General features: G+C 33.4%; 1 protein-coding gene across 7 annotated transcripts; it reads left to right on the plus strand.

Annotated features, from left to right (window-relative positions):
• The first annotated feature begins 483 nt into the window (after window positions 1-483).
• Window positions 484-26,102, plus strand: LOC116772390 (serine/arginine repetitive matrix protein 3). 7 transcript variants are annotated; one of them, XM_032664562.2, is made up of 6 exons: window positions 484-680; window positions 932-1,236; window positions 16,941-17,047; window positions 21,151-21,251; window positions 22,402-22,586; window positions 23,146-26,102. In XM_032664562.2, the coding sequence occupies exons 2-6, from the start codon at window positions 1,114-1,116 to the stop codon at window positions 23,410-23,412; spliced, it is 783 nt and encodes a 260-aa protein (XP_032520453.1). In that variant the 5' UTR covers window positions 484-680; window positions 932-1,113; the 3' UTR covers window positions 23,413-26,102. The 7 variants fall into 7 exon arrangements, with proteins under 7 accessions (XP_032520453.1, XP_032520452.1, XP_061378207.1 ...); XM_032664561.2 differs by having other exon boundaries at window positions 484-1,236; XM_061522223.1 differs by having other exon boundaries at window positions 484-1,236; window positions 22,402-22,582.
• Window positions 26,103-26,291: the final 189 nt, after the last annotated feature.

Consider the following 26,291-nt stretch of genomic DNA (forward strand, 5'->3'; position numbering starts at 1 on the left):
CAGTAAAAGTAAAGATCGTTTTATTTACTTCATCACTAAAACCATACATTTATAATTAACTATTAAAAAGCTTAAAACAAGAAATGATTTAAAAGTGCGTATATACATTACATCTTGATATGAATGATTCAAATGTCTTAATAGAACTCTAGGTACAGATTTAATTGAATAGAAAAATATTGATTTTTTTTTCAATTACAGTAGCTTTTAGTTTAATTACAATTACCTTTATTGAGGCAAATTATTTCACAATAGTGAGGACATTCTAAAAAGCCTCTATTGAGTATTCTATCGCTCGTAGAAAATGACACTTCAATAAAAATGAATAGTGTCGATGAAAAAGAATGAAAATGAATATTTATACAGGTGGAAGTTCCCGACGTATGAGAGTTCAACGTAATGTCAAACACCTATCTATATCAGAAATAATTTTACATCTAAATATAAACCGTGCATAAGAATTCACAACACAGTGCGCGAGACAGTGAGATAGTGCGAGTCTCTGTTTCCTTGCCAATTGCTGCGACATTGTGTCTATTGACACGAACCGCACGGCGCACCACGTCCGCGGAGGACTATTTTAAGTGGAGGAGCGGCGCAAGTGTCGCGCGGAAGATACGGCTCAGGTCGCGGGTCTCTCGGCTCCCCGGGCTCCTCGGCGGCCCTATCAATGAAAAAAGGTTCGTAACTCAAGAGTACGTTCACGTCCAGGGTCTGAACACCTATGCAAGCAACCGCGGTACATATCGCATCACCGCCCGCCCGCAATTTCGCGTAAAATTGGCAGCACACTGCGGGCGGGCGGCGAGGAGCGTCGCTCCCGAAATAGTGTTCGGGCGCGGTCGTGCGCCGTCGGAAGCGGCGCCGCAGTCGCCGTGTGGCAGCGCGCGCGCTCCCGCGTCGCTTCCTGACCGCTATCCGAACGGTTCAGACGCTGCCGGCTGAAGCGAGGCCCCGAGCGCACTGCACGGCCCCACGGTGCGCGTATTTCGGTCGAGAGGAGGCCCCGGGCCGCGCTGGCCGCCGTGCTCTGGTGGTGGTGCGTGGCGCTGCTGCGGCTGGTCGTGCTCTGCGCGCCTCCCCCCGGCCCGCCCTCCGCGCGCGCCCCCAACGATGCTCCCTCGGCGCTGGCCTGCGCGGCTTGCGCGCGTGCGCCCTCCAACTTTACCGAACCAACGACAACTCCGCCGACACCGACGACACCTACAACCGCGACCGACGCGACCCCACACACCGGTCAGTACTGCTTCCGTTCAAACTGACCACTGCCTTCGCGAAAGACCCGAATGACACGACATGTGACTTGATTCATTCGGTTTGAAGTCAGAAACGTTTATTTCAATTATGTAATTGAACATGTCGAAGCATATCACACAATAATAAGTATGATACAAAAAAATAATGGTAGAGATTTATTTGATTGCTATATATATACAAAATAAACATCTGCTGTATAAATCTATTGTCAATTAAAGCCATGTGTTTGCTCGATTTCATAGAAAGCACATGTCGTGGACTTTAGATGATGTTCGAGCGTAACCAAATCTTAATAATACAGATTTAATGTCAAACTAACACAAATAATGTAATACAACACATCTGACAACTATCTCTGGACCTCATTATTCATATTAAATACAATATCAAACCTATGTCTATTTAAAAAGAACATTTTTCTTTATATTTAACCGTACCCCAGATTCCAGATATTTTTATTACACTATTTATAAAACTAAACATAAGTTATTCAGTTTTATTAATATGCAAAACATATAGTTACTATATTAAAATCCAAGCGACTTTTGCAATATATGTATTTTCTTTTTATATTTCATGGTTTTATAACAAATTCTAAATACATACTTCGAATTCTTATCATAGCGTAATTTAGGAGATAAAAATTTTTCATCCGTAATTTATGGTACCCTGAATTCGACAGAGTTATCTTATTCAGACCATTCTTAGTGTTGTTACACAAGAAAATTATCATTATTTTAGATTTTAATATTTTACTTTCATCTCTTAGACCGTGTCGTATATTGATTAAAAGAATTATAGATAAGGCAAAACATATTTACCATGTTTTGTATGGTTTAATAGGTCTTCCTATAATAAAATTTCATATTATTGTTGACTTCATTACGACTTTAAGAATTAAGATTTTCATATGGAAAAATGTTTTATAAAAGAACTGAAGTCCGAGTGAAGTAATAAGTTGTTTTTAAAACAACAGATATACATACATAAACCAAAGTAACAGATAACGCTTAACGACTAGCCGTAGACAAAACAAATTAAAATGTTCAACAATACCGATGCATATAAAAAACATATTGAAAGATAAAAACTGTTTGAGATATAAAAATAATGGCGAGAGCACTTCGTCTGAGGGCGACGGATGTGGGTTATCAGAGCGAAGGTTTCACAGACAGCCCTCGCTCTCGAGACCCTCCAAGACCAGAGAGGGATGAGGCAGGGACCTCCGCCTCCCCGAAATTTGCGTCACGATAACAAGTCTGGAGTAAAGGGCTTGTTTTATACCTAAATGAATGTCTGCGTAATGGTACTCGGAATTCCGATACGTCCATTATCGAGCCAAGCAGACGGGTCACAGTTACAATAAATAATAACCATTCAACTGTTTTGATAAGCGCGAACAATGTATAGCTCGCATGTTTTCATTGGATTGCTCTCGACGTTGTTCTATTGTTCTATAGAATGGAATACTAAAATAATATTTATAAGAAACGTCTGCAACTTAGTCGTTCGAATTTATTATATTTAATACCATACAAGGCGAAGGAATAATGTAAAAACATCGTAACTTCAGAATGAACCACTTAACATACCCCGCAGTCTTGCATCATAATGATTTATGATCACAAAAGCTTACAATGCTACCTATACTTATCATTCGTCTGCCATCTCGTCTTCAAACTTTTAATTGCTCGAATTTAACCTTTTTATTGATTATTTTGAATACAAAAATTTATTATAATTAAACGACTTTCTTCGAGAACCACGAGCACATAGAACAGGTCGGCGGACACTTAATTTTATATCGATTATCCGGAAAAAACCGGATTTATTTCATTTCTGCTTTACATTAAAATTACAAATTAATTCCGGATACTGAATTCCTTTTTATCATGCCATGACATGATCTTAGTTAAAAGTTAAATTACTTTTTCTTTTCTGTTCGTTTTTTTTTTCTAATTAGACGTCTAAAACGAATTCTGGCCATCAACAAACATAAAGAACAATTAATGTTTGCAGTACACAAAATTACGTTTCTTTGAAGCAAATTCTGTTTATAAAAAAAACAGATTTTTTAATATAATCAATAAAAGCAGAAGACAAAAGAAATAATTGAAATAAATAAATGAGGCGTATATATATTATCAATAACAGCTGACAGATAAGGTATTATAAATATCATTATACTTTGATAAGCGTTATCTGTTCAAGCCAGTCAGTCAGACGTCCTCTACACCTTATCAAGTTTCACTAACTTTATTTTGTCTACAAAAAGTTGTTTGTAAATTTCACTGATAAATATTTTTTTATAGTAAACTATGCTAGTCTCTAGTGATCATTGTTTTTGATAGTTGTATGTTATTTTTTAATGAGATACCTACTTTAGCTTTCTTTCGCTTAACATTATATGTCTATACAATATTTTTTTCATTTTATACTCATTTTATATTACTTAATGCTGTAAATCGCGTAAATATAGATGGTATTAAAACTCTAACCACTGTCACTGAATGATGCATCTATACCTATAATTACCGCCTGTATTTTACTTACTTAATGGCTCTAAAAATTGCTCTAGCAACACTTACCTATTTTCTGGATATCATATTAAAATATTTGATATCATATTAAAGAAATTATTATAAAATATTTCCATAAAATATTACGTATACAGTTTCAAAATTTACAACAGCCTTTGAATTTAAAAACAAAAAAGACTCATTAATAAATTATAGTATCCTTTTTATATTTGACCTAAAATATTATGTCCCAAGTGTTGGTAGATACACCTGGGAAGACATCTCTTAATCTTCAATCTTCGCCCACATCTCACACACTAGGTTCAAAAGCCTCATCATTTTCATTCAAAATATCACCGATCTTTAATAACCTCGTCTTAGAAATGTACCACTCCTCGTCTTTACAAAATAAACCTTTCTCCGCTGAAGCCGTCTGACTACGAAATTCACTACCTGTCCCCATTAAACCAGTCAGATATAAAGTTTTAATCGTAACCTCTTTTACATAAACATATTAACATCTTCAGACATTGACACATTATCAGACATAAAGTACTATGTACACATTTGAATGTTCAAGAAACCTATCGCAAATAAATCACTTCAATAAAATTGTAACTTTCGGAATAATTTTTTGCCTCATTTCTATTCCTCCAACGAACATAATTTCTTCCTTTAATATTTTATGTAATAAAATTCTAGAGGGGTGTGGATTTTATGGCGAGGCACATTTGATAGTCTTATTATAAGACTCGAAGAAGCTCGAATTTAGCAAGTTACCGAGTTTCGCTTTTCAGTTTATACTAAAATACGAATTTCCTAATTAACAATAACGTTTATTTATAAAGGAAGTCACTGAAGTTAAACTGAAAGAGGTCATGTTGCGTAACAGAATGTTATAAACTACACTAAAAAATTAAATGTCTTAATTTTTTTTTAATATAATGTTTATTCATATATATATAATTATGAAATATTGAAGCATGGAATTTTTTTTCTGGATAATAGTCAAATAGTTTTTCTTAAAAAAAAAATTAAGACACCATAAATTAAAAGTCATCAAACTGACAACTGCAACAGTTAAATAATATTAATGGATATAATATACAAAATAATGTAAAAAGGTTTTTTTATAAAATTAAAATAAATTTCCGTTTTCTTATTATTATTAATTTTTTTTTTTTTTTTGGCATCTCATATGCTGTAAGCGTAATCTTGTTTTGGGGTTCCCAAAAGGCCAAAAACTGAATTATTTATAAAAGCAATTTATGTTCATCCTATCTCTCAATTCCTTCTCTCTACTAAGACCTATGATGAACGATTAAGGGATGTATAAAACGCACGCAAATATACCCGTCCAATTAATGTTTAGTATTTTGAAGTTTGTTCCGTAGTACCTTTGTCTATATTTTGTGTAAAATATAATAATTTAAACCTCTTGTTATCGTTAACTTTATACTATTTATCTGGATAGAGAATATCATTCATGAATTTTCATGTTGTTCTAGACGCTCAAAAATCATTTATTCCATTACACAAACTCCTTGTTTTTACTCCTCATAGTGTTCAAAATTATATTATGACGCATATATTAGTATTCGCAAAATATTCAACAAATACAGTCTGAATGAAGCCATGGCATAAATAAAAGAAAGCAAACAAAAAGCAAAGTATTCAAAAGTAAAAATCTACTTTAATACATTAATAATATGATTTCGTGATAGCTTTTACATTCTAAAGCATGGAAGATGCTGTAAAAAATCTTTTGAGATTGCTATTTCATTATCTCGCATCAGATTAATCTCAAATCTTGCACGCACGTTGCGTTAAGCTGTTACTTATTAGTAACAGATATTAGAGCACAAAATGTATGATAAGATGTCCACCTTGGACTGCGGTTTATGACAGACTAATCCTCCAATAATGTTGTATTTTTCGAATATAACTCGCGATTTTGATATTACATATCATTCGGCGTTTTGATGAGTCAATTACTTTATTATTAAGTTAATAAATAAATATTAATAAATTTTTCAAAACACGCGAATTATCATTTAACCATGATACTGGTCTGCGTGAAGTAGTTAATCGAGCAATCCTATCCCATAAATGTCTTACATTAGTACAGATGAGACTGAATTCTTAAACTCCTGGACCAATATTAACCAAATATAGCAAAGATCCATCCCAAAGACACCTGCTTTCGAATGAAAAAGCTGCGTCGGAGACGGTCGATCCATTTAAGAGTTACCACACCAGAGACAGACAGACATCGAAGTCAAAGTTATAACACCCCTAGTCTTCGTCTTTTCAATGGTAATCATTACATATTATAAAACAAAGTCCCTCTCTGAAAGTGTTAAACTGAAAAACTACTGCACCGATTATGAAACAGTTATCACCACTTGATAGTGTGATTCTCGAGGAAGGTTTTAGTATATAATTTGTTAAGTTTTTGTATTTACTTCTGTGTACATTAACGATATTTGTTGAAGATGCTGGGAAAACATGAGCCGTCTGAGAGCTTTTAACGAAAACGCTGCCTAAAGTCTTTGAGATAAAACAAAATAATAATGGTGGAATTGTGTATCTTATATAGGTCGACAGAAAAGTCCAAGTTGGCATATGTCTACCTAAAGGATAACATAATATACACATTTTACAACTTTTAAAAATTGGCATACCTTGGAAGCGTTTATTGGAAAGCTATTTACATAAATACGGTATTAAGTCTTAGCAAAATAAATTTCTTCGTTTTCAAGCCTTATCAGTATCAGTAAATTACTTTTTACATCATATAAATCGGGCATACCATTTAAAAGTTATCATAAGTTTAGTTATGCTCAAAATTAAATAGGCTATCTTATATTTTTTGTAAAGAGCCCGTGCGAAGCCGGGGCTGGTACCTAGTTAATAATATAGTTAACTGTATTACTCTTTTCTTACAAAATTTCTCATTTCTTTTATTGATTAAAGTTGTTAGTTAACATGTTTACTGTAAAGTAATTCGTAAAAACTTCTCACATATACTAATTAAATGTGTACAAATATATGAGTAACGCGAGTTGTAATATTATTGTAGCAGTAAAATAAGATTAATATTTTTTTTTAATTTAACAGAAGTCGGCGACCACGGAACTCTGGATACCAAAATGTTTTACACTTGTCCGGTTTTTTTTATGGTTATATCTTGTTTGAATTATCAAAGAAAAATTTGCATAATCTTAATTATTTTATAAAAGGCCTAGCGCTGGTCTTTTCAAATAGAAGTTTTGAATAATAAGGAATCTTTGGTGACACGCTTAGTTTTTTTTTTTATCAGCTGTGGTTGAGATTATTGCTGCCCATTATTTTATTTAAGACAAAAGCAGATAATACTGAAAGTGATTATAAATGTAGACCTGTAGGCAAAGTATACATATTTTGGCCAGCAATCAAGAAAATCTTCATATTATTTTAACAAAAATCTATATACATATATGATTTGGTTCGAAATATATAAAATGAATTTCCGCAAGCGAAGTCGCATGAAACAGCGAGTATTCAATAGTTATAAGATTATCGAGAAGCTCTTTGTTAAAGCTGATTAATGAAAGTAAAACTGTTATTTAAATAAAAATATTCAATAAATTTCGTGTATTATAATAGCGGATTGTTTATTTATTTAGAAATCATAACCATTGATTTCGACATTATCATAATTTAGAAGCTCAATATACAATGTGACTTGACTTCGATCGATCATATTCAATTAATTCAATAGTATATACACAGAAAAACAGGTACCAAAGAATTTAAAGAAAAAAACGTAGCGACATCTCATTTAATCCCGTCTATCGCATGTAAATCAAACTCGACGAATCCTTGTATAGCGATACCTAGAATCGGGAATTAGGAACATTTTAGTGTCCCGGGTTGGGGGAGGTCGAGGTGGAGGGGGAAGGGAGAGGTTTGTTATGGCGGCGGCAGGAAGCAGCCGGTGGCACGTGTAAAGGCGGCCTTGAGACGGCAGGTCGTCGAACGCGCGCTGCCGTCAGACTCAGCTACCAGCGCCTGCCGCCTGCCGCCTGCCACCCGTCGCGCGCCGCCGAGGGCCTGTGGGTCCCTCGCCGTAACCATTGTCCCTTCTCCCATCGCTTATTACTCACCACGCGTTAGTAATCTCCCAAACAATTTCTATACGACGCGATCCCCTTATTCATGTCGCTTTGTCAGTTCAGACTTTAGACAGACCTGTTTTTTTAGGTAATTTGCACTTTGTCAAAGGTCAAACCAGCCATTCGTTATTTTTATGTCTTTTATTATAATTTTAACATAGTAGTTTGAATATATGTTTTATATTTATATAATAGAAAAGGCTCTACACGAGTCAAGTAAACAAAACATCGGGGTCATCGAGACAATGCACTGTTCGCGGTGACGTCACACCATCGAATCCTTTCCGAATTTTCGATCGACGGTGTGTATTTTTATTGATATTAAAAAAAACATAATTTATTTAGATATTTATTATTTGCGACCAATATAGCGTACTTAAATACGTAATACGTACATACATATATATGTAAGTAGAGTATCGACCGTACATTCTTGATATTATCGGGCTGATAAAGGATGAGGGCAGACTTGCCAGGGGGAGGGGGAAATAGGTCGCGAGGCCATCGGCCGGGAACGGCCTCAACTCCTCAAACGAGTGTCGGCTGAACCGTCTCGCTACCCCTGCGCCAATTCCGCTCCACACTGGAAAACATCAAAGGGTCTTATTCTTATACCGGATAAACATATCACATCTCCTTAATATTATTTTGTAAATAATAATATCTATCTAATTATGTCATGTACGACATAAATTCGTTGATATTTCTTTTATATTTTTGTTATTCTGTGTCAATTTTTTTTTATATTAAATATAATTAAACTTTTTATGTAAATATCAAAAGCCATACACATAGGTATATTAGCTATTTTCCATATATATTTTTTTAAATCTCCTATATCCGTTTTATTACTTTATTCTAACCGAAGAGTTTTTAATGTCTTTAATGTCTATGTCTCCGGTATCATCTATTCTACCCACAAACGTTTCCTCGAGACATGGTTCGTAGATTTTAATTTAAAAATAACAATAGCTGAATGAAATCATTTCATCGAAATATCTCCTACGTACAGACCTTCCACGGCGTGTGAACGGAACAAAAATTTCATCAAGAGATTCTTTAGAATATCAAACTTGTAACAGGAACGAAAGAATCCTTTCATATATCCGATTTTAATACAATCTTCCAAATATGTCTTAACTAGGTAAACGCGTTTGTGGCGATGGTACTGGTGTGGGCTACGAGTCGTATAATGTGAGTGGGTCATCTCGACTTTCTAATAGTTTCTAAGTATATAAATAAAAATATGAAAGGGCCATTCTTTTACCTAAGAACAATGGTTCATACGTGACTCCATTTCCTAAGTAATGGACATTAAACAGTCTTTAAATCGCGCACAGAATAATAACGTATCATACCAACGAACGCGATGCGGATTATATGAGGGGCGAACGTCTCGATGTGATGAATTGAGAAGCTCAATAAAAAGAATTAAGTTAAATTGGCTCGTGTCATGTCATGGAAAAGGGCGGGCATATTCATTTATCACTTTAGATCTGTTCATAAAAACATGATTATTAAGAAACAGATATTAATATAATCTTATTTGCTTTCATCATTAGATGTTAGAAGCAAAAACCGGTAGAAGGAAAATGTATACCATATATTATGAGGACAATCTTCTATCTACAATGTTGTTTAACCTTGTACAGAATATTGTTTCTCCAGTACTTAATAAAAGGACGCTAACAAGCGCTGTGGGGGATATTAAAATGTTGCCATTTAACTTAGAAAGTATTTTACGCAATATAACGCAGTTGTATTGATTCATATTGTGCCTATCGCAACCTACAAACCTATTTATATGATTAAAACAATTAATAATAATTTAAATATAAGTCGCCTTGTCTCTCTTGGGTCAGTTCCACAAAAGTTTAACCTGTATTATTATTAACAATATATGCAATTACAAGTTCGATTAGACAATAGCAAAACCGATTGTAAAAAATCCGTGAGTTCTAGCACAAATATTAAAATCACAATAAATGCGTAACCGAATGGTCTCTACCGTTATGACATTATGACAAATACTTTAAATGTCGTTTAGAGTGTTGACGTTATTTATCAGTAATAGTGAAGATGATCGAATATCAAGGTGTTGTAGTGGTATCAGGGGACATCAGGGACACGAATGGCTTGCACAGCGCCGTCGCACGCCCAAAATAAACAGCGAAACACGAAGAAAACAATTGAGACCGCGCGTGCGCCCTCACGCACTCGCAAAAATTAAAGGGATATATAGAAAAATGAAGTGACTTCACATAACGAAAGTGAAATCATGTTGTCACGCTTTGATTCATATCCAGTTGAACATGGTCCACAAAGCGTAACACAACTTCTAGACTGACTTCTGTTCACTATTATATAGAGTCTTAAAAGTGTTTGTTTACAACATAAAACATATTTATATTTTAACACATGTGACGCCTATTAATGTAAATCACAAATTGTTTGCGCTCTGGGTATTTTAGTATCCCTGATACTCGTCGCTGTTCAGTCCTTGGAAGATAGTGTATGATAGATATATACAATGTTATAGAGTCATATTATGTTATAAAGACGTATACAATCATTGGCAGTTGTTGTAAAAATACCTATTTTCTTAATGGTACTTCTTTTTATTAAATAAAATACACGCACTAGCAAACACCTTAAGATGAAATCACAAATAGACTGTGTATTAATTTAAAAAAAAATGGAAACTCCTATATCGTTTCTATAATTTTTTTTTTTTCTTAAAAACGGTTGCATAAACAACCGTAAGAATTTTTATATATTATATAAAAAACAAATCCATTTTTTTTTATTAAAATCTGTATTTCATTACACTGGTGTTATTATCAAGAGAACCTCCATCGTAAACGTAAACAGTCCGTAAACATCGTTCAATGAATGCTCGGTATGCAAGCTCAGCGGCAGGCTAAGTAAAGCTCTCATTAAAATAGATCTCACGCATAAATACTTTCAATGTACTCAGGTGATATAGAACATGCGTTTGTTTTTTATTTTTATTATTAACTTATAATATAGTTTCTATATTTATTTTATCTAGCTTTAATAAACTGTGATTATATCGGAGTAATGGTAGCAAAATATCAAGGCCGTGACATATTCTAACAATGCGTATTAAGCTATGTGAAGTATTGCTTAGTGTGAATATATTAGTATTTAATTATATTAAAAAAATTTGAGACGGCTAATACCAACATTCCTATAACCCAAGGAATTAAAAGAAAAATTCTGTAATTATGGAATTGGCCAAGTCCTTTTACGAGTTTAATTTATTTTTTTGGAAATATAAATTAAAAAACTCTTTCTTTTCACCTATATCTTCACAAATTTCATGAGAATTTATTCAAAGAGATGTTCTATTTATTAAAATGGAAACAGGACGTGTGGATTGCGGTTCTATTTGATTATACGACGAGAATTGTTTTAAACTAATTGATTAACTAATATTACTTACTATGGAAACTAACCAAGATAACTACTGACTTGGGATAAAACGTTAACACAATCACGATTCACCAACAACATTTGTATATCATGCCATGATTGGCTAATAATGGAGTCATAATTTTCATTTTGTATTCATTACAAACACTGACAAAATGTAATTAAAATCTATTTTTATTGTTCATCTTAACATCTTCTCAGAGTAAGAAAATACAATAAGCAATTAGCTGCTCTGTCTTCGCGAAATAACGCATTAAATACTATAGACGTTGAGAGCGCAACAAAACACACAGACATTATAATTTTATCCGTAATTTATCACCGCAGCGAGTACCGTACAACAATGTTGTCGTACGAGGAGGGTATTTTGTTGGACGCTCGTCTCTGATGGAAATAACCTCGGGTTATTCTTACAGGCTCGACTTCTACGCTCCGTTTATAGCAAAACAAATTGTATTTTCATAGGAACGGACGGTGTCATGCGAATAATATTACTGTTATTATAAAAATATTCAACGTTCTTGGAAATATATTTGCCAATCGAGATAATATTTGATCTTATTTGTAAACTACTCAAGGCTCATAGATATCATGAAATATTCCGATATACGTCAATCAATAAGCGCGGTGACATCATTGTAGCCGGCGATTTGGTGCATTGATCGTAAACAATTGTTCGCGTCTCTGCTGCGGTAAGTGCATTTCGTTTGGTACTGCGGGCTGACGGAGCGCATGGGACGCGGTGCCCTGTCACGGTATTTATAGCGGCCAAGTAACGACGTACATCAGCAACACACGACGTTGACAAACAAGCCTAATATTAACACAAACTTCCACAGCCGCTTACGCTTACCTCAAGACACGCCCATCATTGACGGATTACTCACTAATTAGATGCAAAACAAACAACCTCGTTAATATACATTGAAGTCTTATTTACAAACAGGATAATGATAATCTCCGATATCCTTTTATTAATTAAACACTATAAGTGAAATCTAAGACATCATGACGTCCGTAGAAATAAACTTGGAGGAAACGATATAATATATCATGTACATATTATGTATTATTTAAAGGATGTATATAATTCTCGCGTCGTATTAGGTACGTCAATTAAAATATGTTCCATCAGTCTTCACAAATGTTAAGAACAATTTTTTTTATTCATGAATTATTTAACATGCACATTTTTTTTTTTTTTTGATAAACCCAAAACATGTGTCAGACAAAATCCCCCACCGTGGATATGCTCAACGACTAACAATGAGCGTTTGAGTGGGCTTATGTCACCGACTTCCTTCTTCTAAATACTCGTGAGGATAAAAAAGGAACAATTTACCTGTTACACTATTAATTAGAATATGACGCAAGTGCCCGTCGCTGCCTACGCTCACCTTCCTAATTACGTTCTGTCTAGACAGACGTCGCAGCGTCCCAGCCGGCTCCACCTACCCCTCTGACCGCCCCATATCACTTCACTAACTTATTGCTCCGCACACGATATTCCTGAAATCTATATCCTTTTCTGACGCCCCGCTCCCGAAGTATACCATCCCAACTATAGGAGGCCGAAAACTTTATCTATTCAGCAACACGATTACGTCGAACGAAAACCGATGTCCTAAGATGTGAATATTCAATTTATCTATTGTTATCTAACGAAGTTCTTTCCTCAATAGTTTACATTGATAATTACATAAGTTAATTTTTCGAAATTTATAAGTATGTTAGAATCTTGCTGAGACAAAAAGTTTGACGTCTCATTTATATTTTCACGGAGCTACCGTCTTCTTCATAATTCCCTCCATTAAGGTTCCCCAATTTCATTTATATCACACAATAAACAAATATCGCTTTAAAGCTGCAAGGATTATATTTTTATGAATTGTTATAATTTATATTAAATTATTTAGTTACCTTTTATTAATAATCTAGCCATACGGCTCACAAAATTCAAAAACAATGATAATAAAAATATCCATGAATAACTAAAGTTGATAAAAAATATTTACGGAGCTCTTAACCGTAGACCGAAATCACTTAAAAATTTTCGTTTTCTATTATTACTTTTGACTCTTGTTTATCGTTTCAAAACTATCTTGGGATATCGCCATGAAGCCGCAGGGCGTCGCAACTCGCAGTCTAGCCCGTGTCAGATGTGAACTTTAGAGGCCCTTTATTTACTATTAATCCTTACAATTTTTTTTACTTTATATTTTAATAAAGTATTTTATTTCACCGATTCTGAGACTCCAACTAGTTTAAAAATATTGCTTGCCTTAATAGAGACGTAATGGCTGAATGAACCAATATCTAATATAACGTAATATGAACCTAACATTATTGTATAGTTTTATTAAAAAAAAAATAAAGAGAAATATCGATATCTTTCAAAAGTTATAACCATCTGTCCAGACTTAGAATCTTTCGATTTTATAATATTAATAGAATTTGTTTGAAGAATACAATCATTTTTATAATATTAATAGTATTTGTTTGAAGAATACATACATATGAGCTATTTTTTGACCAAAGTTTTTCATAATTGATAAGAATTACGTACAATTATATAGAAATCACGAACGCTTTAATAAAAGTATACAAGAAGAGGTATATTATAGGAATATATATAGAACGAAAGACGTTTATCATTAGTTATAGACCGGATGGGAAGAGGTAGGCAGCGAGGGCTGGCCACGTGGCCAGGTATCGCCAGCTGGAGGAGCTATTTCAGTGATCGGGTGGCAGGCCCCGCAGACCGCCACCAGACGTAGCCGCCGCCCCCGCTCTCCTCGAAACTCTAAAAATAGCCGCACCGTGCATTCTTGGGCGAACGATGTCGAATTTTTGTCGAGTACGTACGTCCACACGCCGTTTGTTTTGGCCAAGAACGACCGCAACCTTCGACCGTTCCACTCTAGCCAGTGATCTCATTTAACATCCAGATCACGTGGAACTAGCTTTCACCGATGCATCCGCCCGATGCGTTTTATACCACGTCGACACTGCGGATTTATTATGAACGAAATCTAAAGATCTCTTTTACGAAACTTAGTGTGATAGTACATCAATTTTCCTTTAAAAATATTTTTAAAATTATTCAATATATGTATATATATATTTTTCTATGTGATACGTTGCAAACGAGCAAACAGCCTACTTGGTGGGCTATAGTGACCGTCGCCCATGGACATCCACAACATCTCTATTACGGATGCGTTACCAACCTTGATTATTTAGGGGGGGGGGGGGGAATAAGGAAATGACAGGAAAGGGTGGAAACAGGGAAAGAGCAACCGGCTCTCTCACTCATCAAGACTACTTGACGTCGATCTTCTGTGAGGGGGTGATACTTCCCCGATCGAGCCAGCCCATGTTCATTCTGTACTTACTTGACCACAGCTAGGCTCTACCACCTATAACTAGGCCCTACCACCTATAAATATTTAATCAAAAACATAACCAAGCCAAATATATTTATATAAATTTTAAAATACTTCATTCTTTACAAAATTAAAAAGGATTTTATGACATTTTATGTAGAACAACTTTTTACCGGCAGACACGACTCCCAATCTGCAGGATTTATACATTCCGTTGGGACAAAAAGTAGCCTAGGAGCTATGCCAACACTATAGTATACCAACCAATAAAAAATACCAACCGAATCACTCGATTAGACACTTCTTTCTTGATTGAGTAACAAACATTCACACATAAACTTTATCAATCACATAATTTGTTAAGTGCGGGACTGTATTAAAATAATTCAGTAATATATATATTTTTTAATTTATAAAATGTAATTATAATAAAACATCAAAAAAATATTTTTTTCATTTTAAAATGGTACGTATCAAGAAGCTTTTTCTGATGCCTCTGCTTATATGAATGAGTATTAAATTTATATTACGAAAATATTGAATAACACGTCTTTAACTCATTATTCTTAATAATAATTCAATTCTTATTCAATAAACGTACAGTTTTTTACCTGATTTTATTACTCCACAGTATTGTCTCTGACTTATAACAAACAAATTCACGTTATAAAAAAAAAAATTAGAATTTTCTAATAAATCAAAGTATTTTTTTTTTAATAAATTACTTATAGGTACTTAGGTTCTCTAAATATGTTCCGAAAATAAAATCTAATGTCATAGACACGTGTATTGTTTTTTTTTTTCATCGAGACTGTTTTCCATGAAGTGTGCATCTGATCTAAATAAAAATACAATTGAAGGTGAATACTCTAGCGTCGGAGGAATATGTTATACGTGTTCAGGGTTCAGGTGTTTCACAAATTATTTTACAAGCTTTCGTTTATCTTCACCTGTCTGAATCTGATCTCATGATGAAGCTGGTTGTCTTAGACTTTTCAATTTTAGAGGTCCCATTGTCTGTAATTAAATCAGGCAAGTCAATGTAATTGCCAGTTTCTAATTGAGCTATAATTTTGAACATGATAATGCAGAATTATGATGACAGAGATAATCGAAAGAATACTAGGGGATAGCCATAGGAATTTGAGCTCTTTTATTTTAACGAGCATTTTCATCGTTAATGAGCATGGTGTGGCTCGGGGTCCGATGCTGGAGGTGGGAATTAGCCATGGAAATCCGGATTAAAATCACATAACTCATTAAATTTGTGTTCGTTTCCTTAAATAGTACAATATACCTATGTATACAATCCTCTTAAATTTGAGGACCAGGGTTTAACAGTCCAAAAAATACAATGAAGTTGATCTTGCTGTTATATATACCAAGTAATTTCGATAATTAATCCCTTTTTAACATAATTTTACAAAAATCTAAAAAATCCTACTAATATATTTATAGATTTAAGTAAAAGATATTTTAGGTACTACATATGCCGCAAACCACGTCGTTATAAATATTAAATCCTAAAAAAACAAGCTTTTATTGTACTTCTTAATAAAACTAACTGGAATTCAATAACCTATCTTAATACTACAATGTGTGAAGATTTATGAATATTTATGTAGTGTTACAATGCACAGTTTTGCACCTTTTAGAACTCCAGCGTTATCTTAATCTCTACCCATATATCGACAACATAACTTTTAAAGGTACAATTATAAAATATGAAATTAGACGAAACGTAACGCATTGATTGATTGATTTGATAAAAAATGCTGTGCCGGAAATACCTTTTAAATGATATTTTTTTTAGTAGATTATCGGTCTTTATCTGCTCATTTGTTCATAAAAAATATTTTTTTAAATAAGAAATAAATGAATCCCAACAGTTTTTATTTTTTACATAACTTTATACAATTTGTATTATTTTGAAGAAGATGCATTTATATTAGGTATGTGTTTAATATTTCCAATTTAGTTGATAAGTTGACACAAACGATAACGTTCTCTTGTAATATTTAATTATGGTCTTAGACGAAATGTATTCTGCCAATGTCATACATAAACATAAAAAGTGATATAAAAAAAATCTATTAAAGGTGATACACTCTATATGGTAGAATTTATTTCATAAGGCAACACAAAGACCAATTGTATTTATTTAGTTTCAGGGTGGTGGTGGGCAGGCGCATGCGTGGCCGCCGTGTTGTTCTGCGCTGCGGGGGCGCTCGCGCGACCGCACCTGCGCCGGCGTACCGTCTCCGACGACCCCGTAAGATACTGTTTAATATAGGTTACGATAATATACATAAGTACATTATATCTCATGGAGAAAGGCAGACTTACACCAATTTGTCACCTTGTGCAGTAAATAATGTAGAAAATATTAAACATGAAAAACATTTATTTTATTTTTACTTAGCCCTTCTAACATATCAGCGCGAAAATTTCGTATCGTCCATTTTATCTGGATTTTTGTCATGATATCATCCGAAAGGTTTTTTCATGTGACATCGATAATATTTTTACTAATAATAAGATACGACTTCACACGGTTCATACGTCTGTTAAATACCCACTCACATTCAACCTGACATAATAACGAATTAAGAACTTAATGTCCTATCTACCAATGCAGTAGTTTTTACACAATCAAGCGTATAACCAACATGTATTATACTCGAAATCTTCCAAAGCATATGTTTTGTTATATATAGAGATAATCATATTATTCTATCTTTCTTATTATTAAATATTTAAAATATTACCGATAACAATAAATACTTTCGACTCAAGTACAAGTCTACCATAGACAATACCGATAATATTTTAACTATATTTGTATCGAAGTGAAAAACATATTCCGAATCCTTAGATCTAGTAACGACTATATCACAAACATATAACTAGTAATGAATATATAATATTATGAAGATAAATATATAAGACTAATTTAATATCTTAAGTTGCTGAGATATACAAAAACAGATTTTCATATAATATGGACGAGATCTTGCAAAATCAAAACCTCACAAGAACGAGTTTGTATTTTCTGTTACAAAACAAACAAATTATCGATTTTCTAACATAACACGATTCAATCCTAACGTTTGTAGTAGCTTCACACAGAATATTGTCTTTCTTTTATTCTAAAATATTAATAACAATAATTCCGGTTTAAACCACAACAAAAATATAATATTTGTAAGTTTGTTACCACAAAATTGTAAAATTATATCAGGACGTAAAGAATTATCATGACCCAGTTGTATCAGCATATTTGATTAAGTAACCTTAATCCAAGGTGACCGTCATTAGAAAATATTAGAAATATTGCCATTGACATCTGTTTTAACTTTATCTTAAATTTTGTTCGAAGGGAAATTAAATTTAATTATATAAATTAATCACAACTTTCATTAATAATTTTATAATGTCCATACCGTTTCATACACTTAAATAAATACTTCTTATCAATTTTAGGACAATGTTTTTTTGTCATGTTAGTTGTTACGTACAACTTGAGTATAGCTCAATCATTGAGCAATGCCAACCGTCTCGTCTCAGGAGCCGACAAAACGCGTCACCGCTTACTATTACAATTATAGGTGCGCATACATAAACGAGGCGGTGGCAGCAACCGAGCGATATCTATGTGTGCTCTCTAAATGTACACATGTCTACGCCCACTATCACTAGTAAAACTCACACACTTTATATCATCATAATAATATCATCGCGCTTTCGATGAGGCACACAAGTACAACTAGACAGACTGTTTGCTAGTGTGCGTGATCAACATTACACAATGTTACTTTGTGTGCGGCGACATCGGGGCAGCCGGTGCACCGTCACCCGCCCGTTCTCCCCGCTACGCCACTGCGAACACCGCGACGCGTCCGCGTCATTGAACAACAAGACTCGTTCGATGGCAGGCGTCTTCCTGCCAATATGAAAAAAAGAGTGCTAAGTAAATCTGTTGCAAAATTCGCTATAGTGGAATTTATATGTTATATTTGTTTAATAAATTATTTATTTTTATAGTGTTATTGCATATAAACCATATTTTTAATTATTAGTGAATGATAGTTAATTATTGTAAAAGCGCTTTACGAGTGTTGTAGTCTCCGTGTTTTGCCCTGTGATTGTTTTGTTTAAATATTTAAAGCTTTTATAATCAATTTGAAAATATGAGTGGCAGTGTTGTAAAAAGCAAGCTCGTTAAAACCGTGATAGTGTAATCGATTTGTCTACAAGTGAATCCAACGGCGTGTCGAGGGAGTTGAAATAAACAGTTCTGTACCCTGCAGAAACATACACCATTGCGGCCAACACTGATTCAAATAGTAAGTCGAAAAATACCCAACTCCGTAAACATCGTTACTGCGATTGCGATAACTTTTATAAACAATTTGACTCAGATATAACTTTCAACAGCATAATATTACTTAAAAACTAAAGAGTGTACTCGTTATTTAAATCATGAGGTTGGGGTAGAGAATATTGTTTTGCACTAAAGACTAGAAGTAGAAACGAGAGCCGAGTTTCGGACGATCGCGAGACGGCGGGAGCGTGCCAAGTGATAAGAGCCGCGCCGATAGCGACGTCACTGCCAGACGTTGTTTGTGTGAATTTAAATAAATTCTCATGACAGACAGTTCCGTAATCATCTCTCGCGATGGTCGTGACATGCCAACTCGATTATGTCTGTACAACTCTTGAATGTTTTCTATTGAATCGGATACCAGCTCCAAGCCCCTAATAATATGAGAATTTATCAATATTATCATTGGCATAAATAAAAAGCATTTTTTTTTTGAACTATCATGATTAAAATGATAAATCTGAAACAAGTGATATTAAAGTAAAATCAGATAAAACACAAAATTAATATAATTCATGGAATGGAAGAAATATTTAAGTCAATTATGTCAAAGTATATTTTTTCTTTAGTAAAACATTATGGATGTGTGTATCTAAATCTTGGTAAAACAGCTGAGACAAATATTGAAAATGTGGTAAACAAATTTCTTTTCATTATAATTTTAGATTTTTTCTATAGACAGTGCTTTATAAAAAAAAAAAAAAAACTAAATATGTTTAAGAAAAAATATTTATCAACTTCTATATAACCTTACTGAAAGGAATGTCAGTTTCTGATGTTTCAATTTAGTATTAAACAATTGTAGGCAATAGATCTTATTAAATAAGGATTTTTCACATATATAAAATAGTTTTTTTTAATTTATTTAGATGACATAAATATGAAATGTAAAAAAAAGTGAAGGCACTTTAACTTTCACAGTGCAAAATTTAAATAAATGATCTCCTAACACATATAACACTATAAATAAAGATTATTACTTTATATGTATATAGCATAATGCTCCAATTGATTAAAGTCTTAAACATAATCTAGTACAAGAAACACATTTGTTCAAATACACTCATTCTTGTAAAACACTTATCACAACTAAACATCACTTAGCTATAAACAATATTAATTTAATTATAGAATTATTCAAATGATATTAAAACTTTTTTCTCCTTATAAAAAAACATGTATATGAAAAAAAATCTAATGTATCTTTTCAAAAGATAAAAGATAACAGTCTTACATACTCAAAGTATTTGTTGTCTTTTCACTTGGACCATTATAAAAATAGAACATTATAAAAATAGCATTTCCAACATCTCACTGTTATAATAATGTCATGTTTATATTTATCATTTTGACTGATAAAAATCATGCTATTGATTTAAGAAGATACATACAAAGATAATGAAATATTCAGATAATACAGGGCAATGTAAATGCAGAACATTCACTCTTATTATTCTAGAAATTTCAATTGTCAACTTGAAAGGTCACTGTAATAAAACATATAAAAAAACAAGTGTTTTTAAATATGATGCGAATAATGCAATACGGTTATGATAGAATATATTGTGAAGGAAAATAAATGTAGCTGTGGGCCTGTTTTATAACTGTCATTTACATGCTGCGGCTAGATGCAGATCTAGATAATTATAAGTACACTGATTCTGACCAAAGTTATGTACACATTGCCAGGAATCTCGGGGAAAATGTTAAGTGAACCCTATTAAATAACTGGGTATCATCAAAACTATGAATGCAATATCCTTAATTAGCAGATTGCGATACATTCACATGATTATTGGTTTCCAAGTATTTTATTTTGAATAACCAATAGTCTTAAGCCAGCGTAGGATTTGTGGCTAACGATGATGGCTGACATTAAAAAGATTGTTTTAGTCATCACCGAGCATTGGAAAAGTGTTAAATCAGGGTAGGCTTGACGGCTAATGTTGATGAGAGCCACATAAGTGAGAGCAGTGTGTTGTGATTTACAGATGCTCTCGGTTCAAGTGCCGGGGTGCGCGGGCATGGAACGGCTGGGCGCGCCGGGGGGAGCGCGTCTGCGTCACGACCACAGGCACCACCATACCACACTGTGAGTTCCGTCACCTCTACCATCACCAACACCATCACAACTATTTGGTGTTGTTGTGTTCTAAAACAAGCTTTATTCAATTCATGTTAACTAATTCCTTTTAATGAAATGACTTCCATTGTTTTTATAAAGACCTTAGTCTGTTAATGGTTCCAATATTGTACTGTCTTCAGGAAATTTGTTAATAATGTGAGATTTCCATTTATCATTTTTGTATTTCTGACTCCATTCTGTCTATGCTTTAAATATACAACTTATATATTTATATATATATTATTAATTTCTACTCCCAAAGATTTGACAGAATTTCAACTACCTAAAACATAAATAAAATGTTTTGTTTCACCACTTGTTGAATAAAATATTTAATTTGGATTTTTTCTACTTAATAATTGTTATATAATTTATGTTATTATTATTAATATTTCAAAATATTCTTCATTGAAATAAATACATTTTTGTTAATTTTTTTTATGTATATTTTCATAATCACTTTTTTCTTTGTATGTAAAAATTAATTTATTAATATTTTAAGGACATTCAAAAATCTTATATTTTAAACTGCCGTAACTGTCAAGAGTTAGGATCGGTGTTATTTAAGCCCAAAGCTATTATATATACATAGAAGTCAATTTAATGAGATACTAAACAATTTAATTATATTGATAAGACAATTTATGCCCATTAAATTTAAATATGTATTTTTTTTTTTCATTTAGGCCTAAAGTTGTTTCATTATAAGTAAGAATTTGACAAAAATACAACTGATAGCCATATTCAAATATTTAGTTGTCATTATTATAGTTATCTGCTCTTTCTAATTTGTTTCCTATTTCAGGACACAAATTTCAAAGTTACAAAAATATTTTTTTTTATAATGAAAGAAGACTATTTTCAACCCAAACTGTTTAAACTATCAAAGTTTTTGGAATCAATACTTTTGAAAAAAAAATATTCTTCATAATATATGTTATATATAGTTTTTACAAATTATTCCTTGTTGTTGAATTATTTAAACTAATTGAGTAACTACCAAATTAAAATGCATTACCCTCAACGGACGTATGTCGCAATCAATTGATACAACGTTAATAGTATTCTAATCTACTGAAGATGTTCGTTAATTTTTGTGTTGTTGTATATTTTGTAGGGAATGGGAGAAGCAGCAGAGACTGCAGGCTATGGTGGGACGTCTGCAGGAGATGGTGGAGCAGGAGACGAGAGCGCGCTCCGCCGCCGCCGCAGAGAGGCTCGGCCTGCCGCCCAGCATACAGCTGCCAGACGGAGAGTACGGCCGGGACGCACATCTCCAGATACGAGTCCCTTATCAGGTCCGTAAGTATTACGTTTTAATGTCGCCCCTTAACCACCGATATCAAATAAAGTCTTATAAAAATGTATTTCTAGAAAATATTGATAGCGTGAGGCACTTCGAGTAACGATAGGTCAAAAATCTTTACATCGTTTCGAAAAACTACTATTATTACTTTTGCTGGACTGATATTTAATCAAACTGCTAAGAACCATCAAAAGGAAAGATACTTTCAAGTGAAAAAACCTCATAAAAACGGTCGATCCGTTTCAGAGCTATGATGCCACAAATATATACACGCACATTGACATAGAACACATACCTAACACTCCTTTTTCCTTCGCTGGTCAAATATATTCTAAGTATGTATATGTACATTTCTCCGAAAATATATGAATTATGTAAACTTTTGATAAAATAGAAATGGTAAGCCCCTGTCTGTGTCATCTATAGTTTCTGGCACCCGTTTTATTAGTTCGGGTCCGAGTAGCATCTGGATAGCCATGAGATACAACAAAAAGCAACCGCATAATGGCATGATGTCTTAGACAGCTAAATTAAGTATATCATTTTCAATTACAGCAAGACGAGCTGACGAGAAGCAGTTTCCAACCTCCACCGAACAAATGCGTGAGCGACGTGCCGGAGTGGGCGGGCGTGACGGACGCGCCGCCGGGACGCCGGGCGGGCGGCGGAGGGGGGAAGAAGGACGGGCTGCTGCAGAAGGCGACCCGCTGGTGGGTCCGCATGGGCGCCCGGCCGCCGCCCGCCTTCCTCCCGACCAGCGCACCCCCGCCCTGCGTGATGGTGCCGCGCCGCGCCGCGCCCTCGCCGCCGCCCGACGCGTGACCGAGCGACCCGCCGCCCCTCCCTCATATCACGCTTACATTCCATTATCGGGACGATCAGACTCGCCGGAGTGCACGCGTCCGCGTCCCGGAGTATTATAGACTTGCTAATTTATTTATTTGGGACGGGCCACCCGACCGCGTGCTTTGTGATATGTGTCGTGACAGGGTCGTGTTGTGACAGTGCGGACCGGTCGAACGACGCCGCCGAGCGTGACTAGTCTTGATACTTTAAGCGGTTTAGATGTAGAGCTAATTGTTTCTATTGATATTTTATTGAACTAGACGAGGTTTCACTGCCCGCTATTTCTGTTATAGGCGTTGCATAGAGTGTGCGTCCGTGTTCCTCGCACTGTCTTTGAGTTTTTGAAAACTAAGACTGAAATAAATAAAAAAGATGACACTATGAAGTTTACATTGAATATGTTGTCTTAGGTAAAATTAATTCAAATAGAAACAATTAAAGTATATATAATATTTAAAAAAAATCTTTCGGTTTTAACCTTGGATGATATTGATTGTATATTGTGAATGAGGTCAGTCAACAGTATGCTATAAGGTCTTGCAGTGTACAGTTCACGTTTAAGTAACCTATGTTAAAGTTTACTTTCTATCCAGCTGCTAAATATCTGTGTTTAAACAACTTTTATATTTATTTAAATATATAATATATAATAATGCATATCAGTACAGTAATTGCAAGGAATATTAATTTACAAAGCATAGTTACTATTTTATTGTAAATATTGTCTCTAATTTAATATTAGATTATGTGATGACCGAATGCCAAAATATGACGGTCATTATGATTTGAGTGTTTGCTACATTCCATATTTATGTTGAAATATTTTAATACTTACTGTATTTGCCTCCATCTACCCGCTGTCTGTCGAATACAATCACAACACACTGATACAGCCGTTCAATACATTAGTTCTGTCAAAATGACAATAATTAAGTAGTTCATAATGTAAAGGATACACATAAACTCAACAGAGAATAGTCAATGTATAAGAATTGGTTGAATTAGTTATAAATGTATTTATTACTTGTAAACTATGAATGAGCGTGCTTCACCTGCTTTACTTGTTTAACATAACTAAATATTTAAAAAAAAAATCAAGTAGGCTAATTTCTGTTGCAATCCAACAACGTCAACTTTAAATAATTCTGTAAGAGAGTCATTAGAGAATTCATTTAATTTGCAATTGCAAATTTTATTGTATATATTTAGTTTTCAAAAACCATTAAGCAGTTCAACACAGCTATCTGAAGAGACTTGGTTGTTATTTTCTGTAATCAGACATTAAGTGCTCTTTCAAATTAACACTTAAGTTTATTTCCATTCATTGTTTCTGATGCCACACAAACCGATCTAGTTGTTTTTATGAACACTAAATATGAATGCCTTCCATTAATTTAAGTTTTCAACACCCACCCATACAAGAGATCAATCTGAAGGGTACCGAGATCTTTACATGTCTTTATTTTCAATGTCATCTCACAAGATTCATCTGTGTAAGTTTGTCGATGTTGTATTTATCAGTGTGAAAAGCTTATGTAAGGCTTTGATCGTTTCCACATTAGTTCTATGGTGTTCAAAATAATGACCGACAATCACCACGATTTGTAATGTATATGAATTAAAAATTATCATATATATTGTATTCAAAATTCTGAACGGGGTGGAAAATATTTATTTTGTTGTAGCGTTTCGAGTACATAGTTCTATGTCATTCAAAATCTTTTTGAACATTTTTCACACAAGAATTAGTTAATTCATCCGCTCCTTTTGCATTGTGTATGATGTCACACGAACCGAACAAAGGAAACATGTGAACATCAGGCCTATAGAAGCTTTGTTATGCTGTGTAAAAAAAAAACAGTATTTTATTATTATACGTCATGAAAATTCAGTTTCATGATACTAGTATGCTATTATTTAAATTCATGATGTCCTATAAAATGTAGGTATTTTTAGTATATCCTACAAATATAGCTAGTTGAATATTACCAGTAATATATTAAATAAATTGGAAGTTAAATGATACATTAATTAATAATATGACATAAGTAAAAATTTGTTATTTCTTTGATTAGATTAGCAAATGATAACGATTGTTTAAGTAAATTTTGTTGTCTATTTTTATGATTGACGCAATGCTATAGAATTTATTGCATTGCATACAACAACAGTAATGTATTTTTTGAGAATTGATATTATTATGAAATTGATAATTACATTTATAACAAATACCTTTGATCGAGAATGTGATCTTTAGGTAAAACAATGCTCTAATGTGTTCATCTGTAGGAGAAATGTGTTTAATGTGACATAATAGTTTTTTTTTCATCGTATTGGCAAAATTTTATTTTCAACTTGCTAATGATCGGATTCTTAGGCCATAAACATTGTATGTAAGCTGAAATGAGCAAGCTATTTTTTAATGTGTGTCTCCAATTTATTGTACCTTACTATTGTAATAGTTTTAAATTTTAAGAGATGGTAGTGGAGCTGTCCTTGTACAAAAATGCTGGTAAAATATAAAAGTTGTTTAAAATAGTCTCACAGAATAGATATTTAATGTAGATATCAAACAATATTCCATTTGTCATATAAATAAGTAAAAGCAGAAGCAAATTTTAATTTAAAAAAAAAAAAACATTAAATTATGACCTACCAATAATGAATACAGGATTTTTATTTCTACAAAATATATCTTCCTATGTGACTTGTCCTTCATACAGTTGATACAATTTAATAACGTTTTGAATATAAAAAATCTTCTACCATCTAATGCTATTATGGCTTGGATGTACATCCTCAAAATTTATTTCATATAAAAAAAATATATAAATTTCTATACTTTATTTGGTTTT

This window comes from Danaus plexippus, chromosome 12, assembly GCF_018135715.1.
Source record: "Danaus plexippus chromosome 12, MEX_DaPlex, whole genome shotgun sequence".
NCBI lineage: Eukaryota > Metazoa > Arthropoda > Insecta > Lepidoptera > Nymphalidae > Danaus > Danaus plexippus.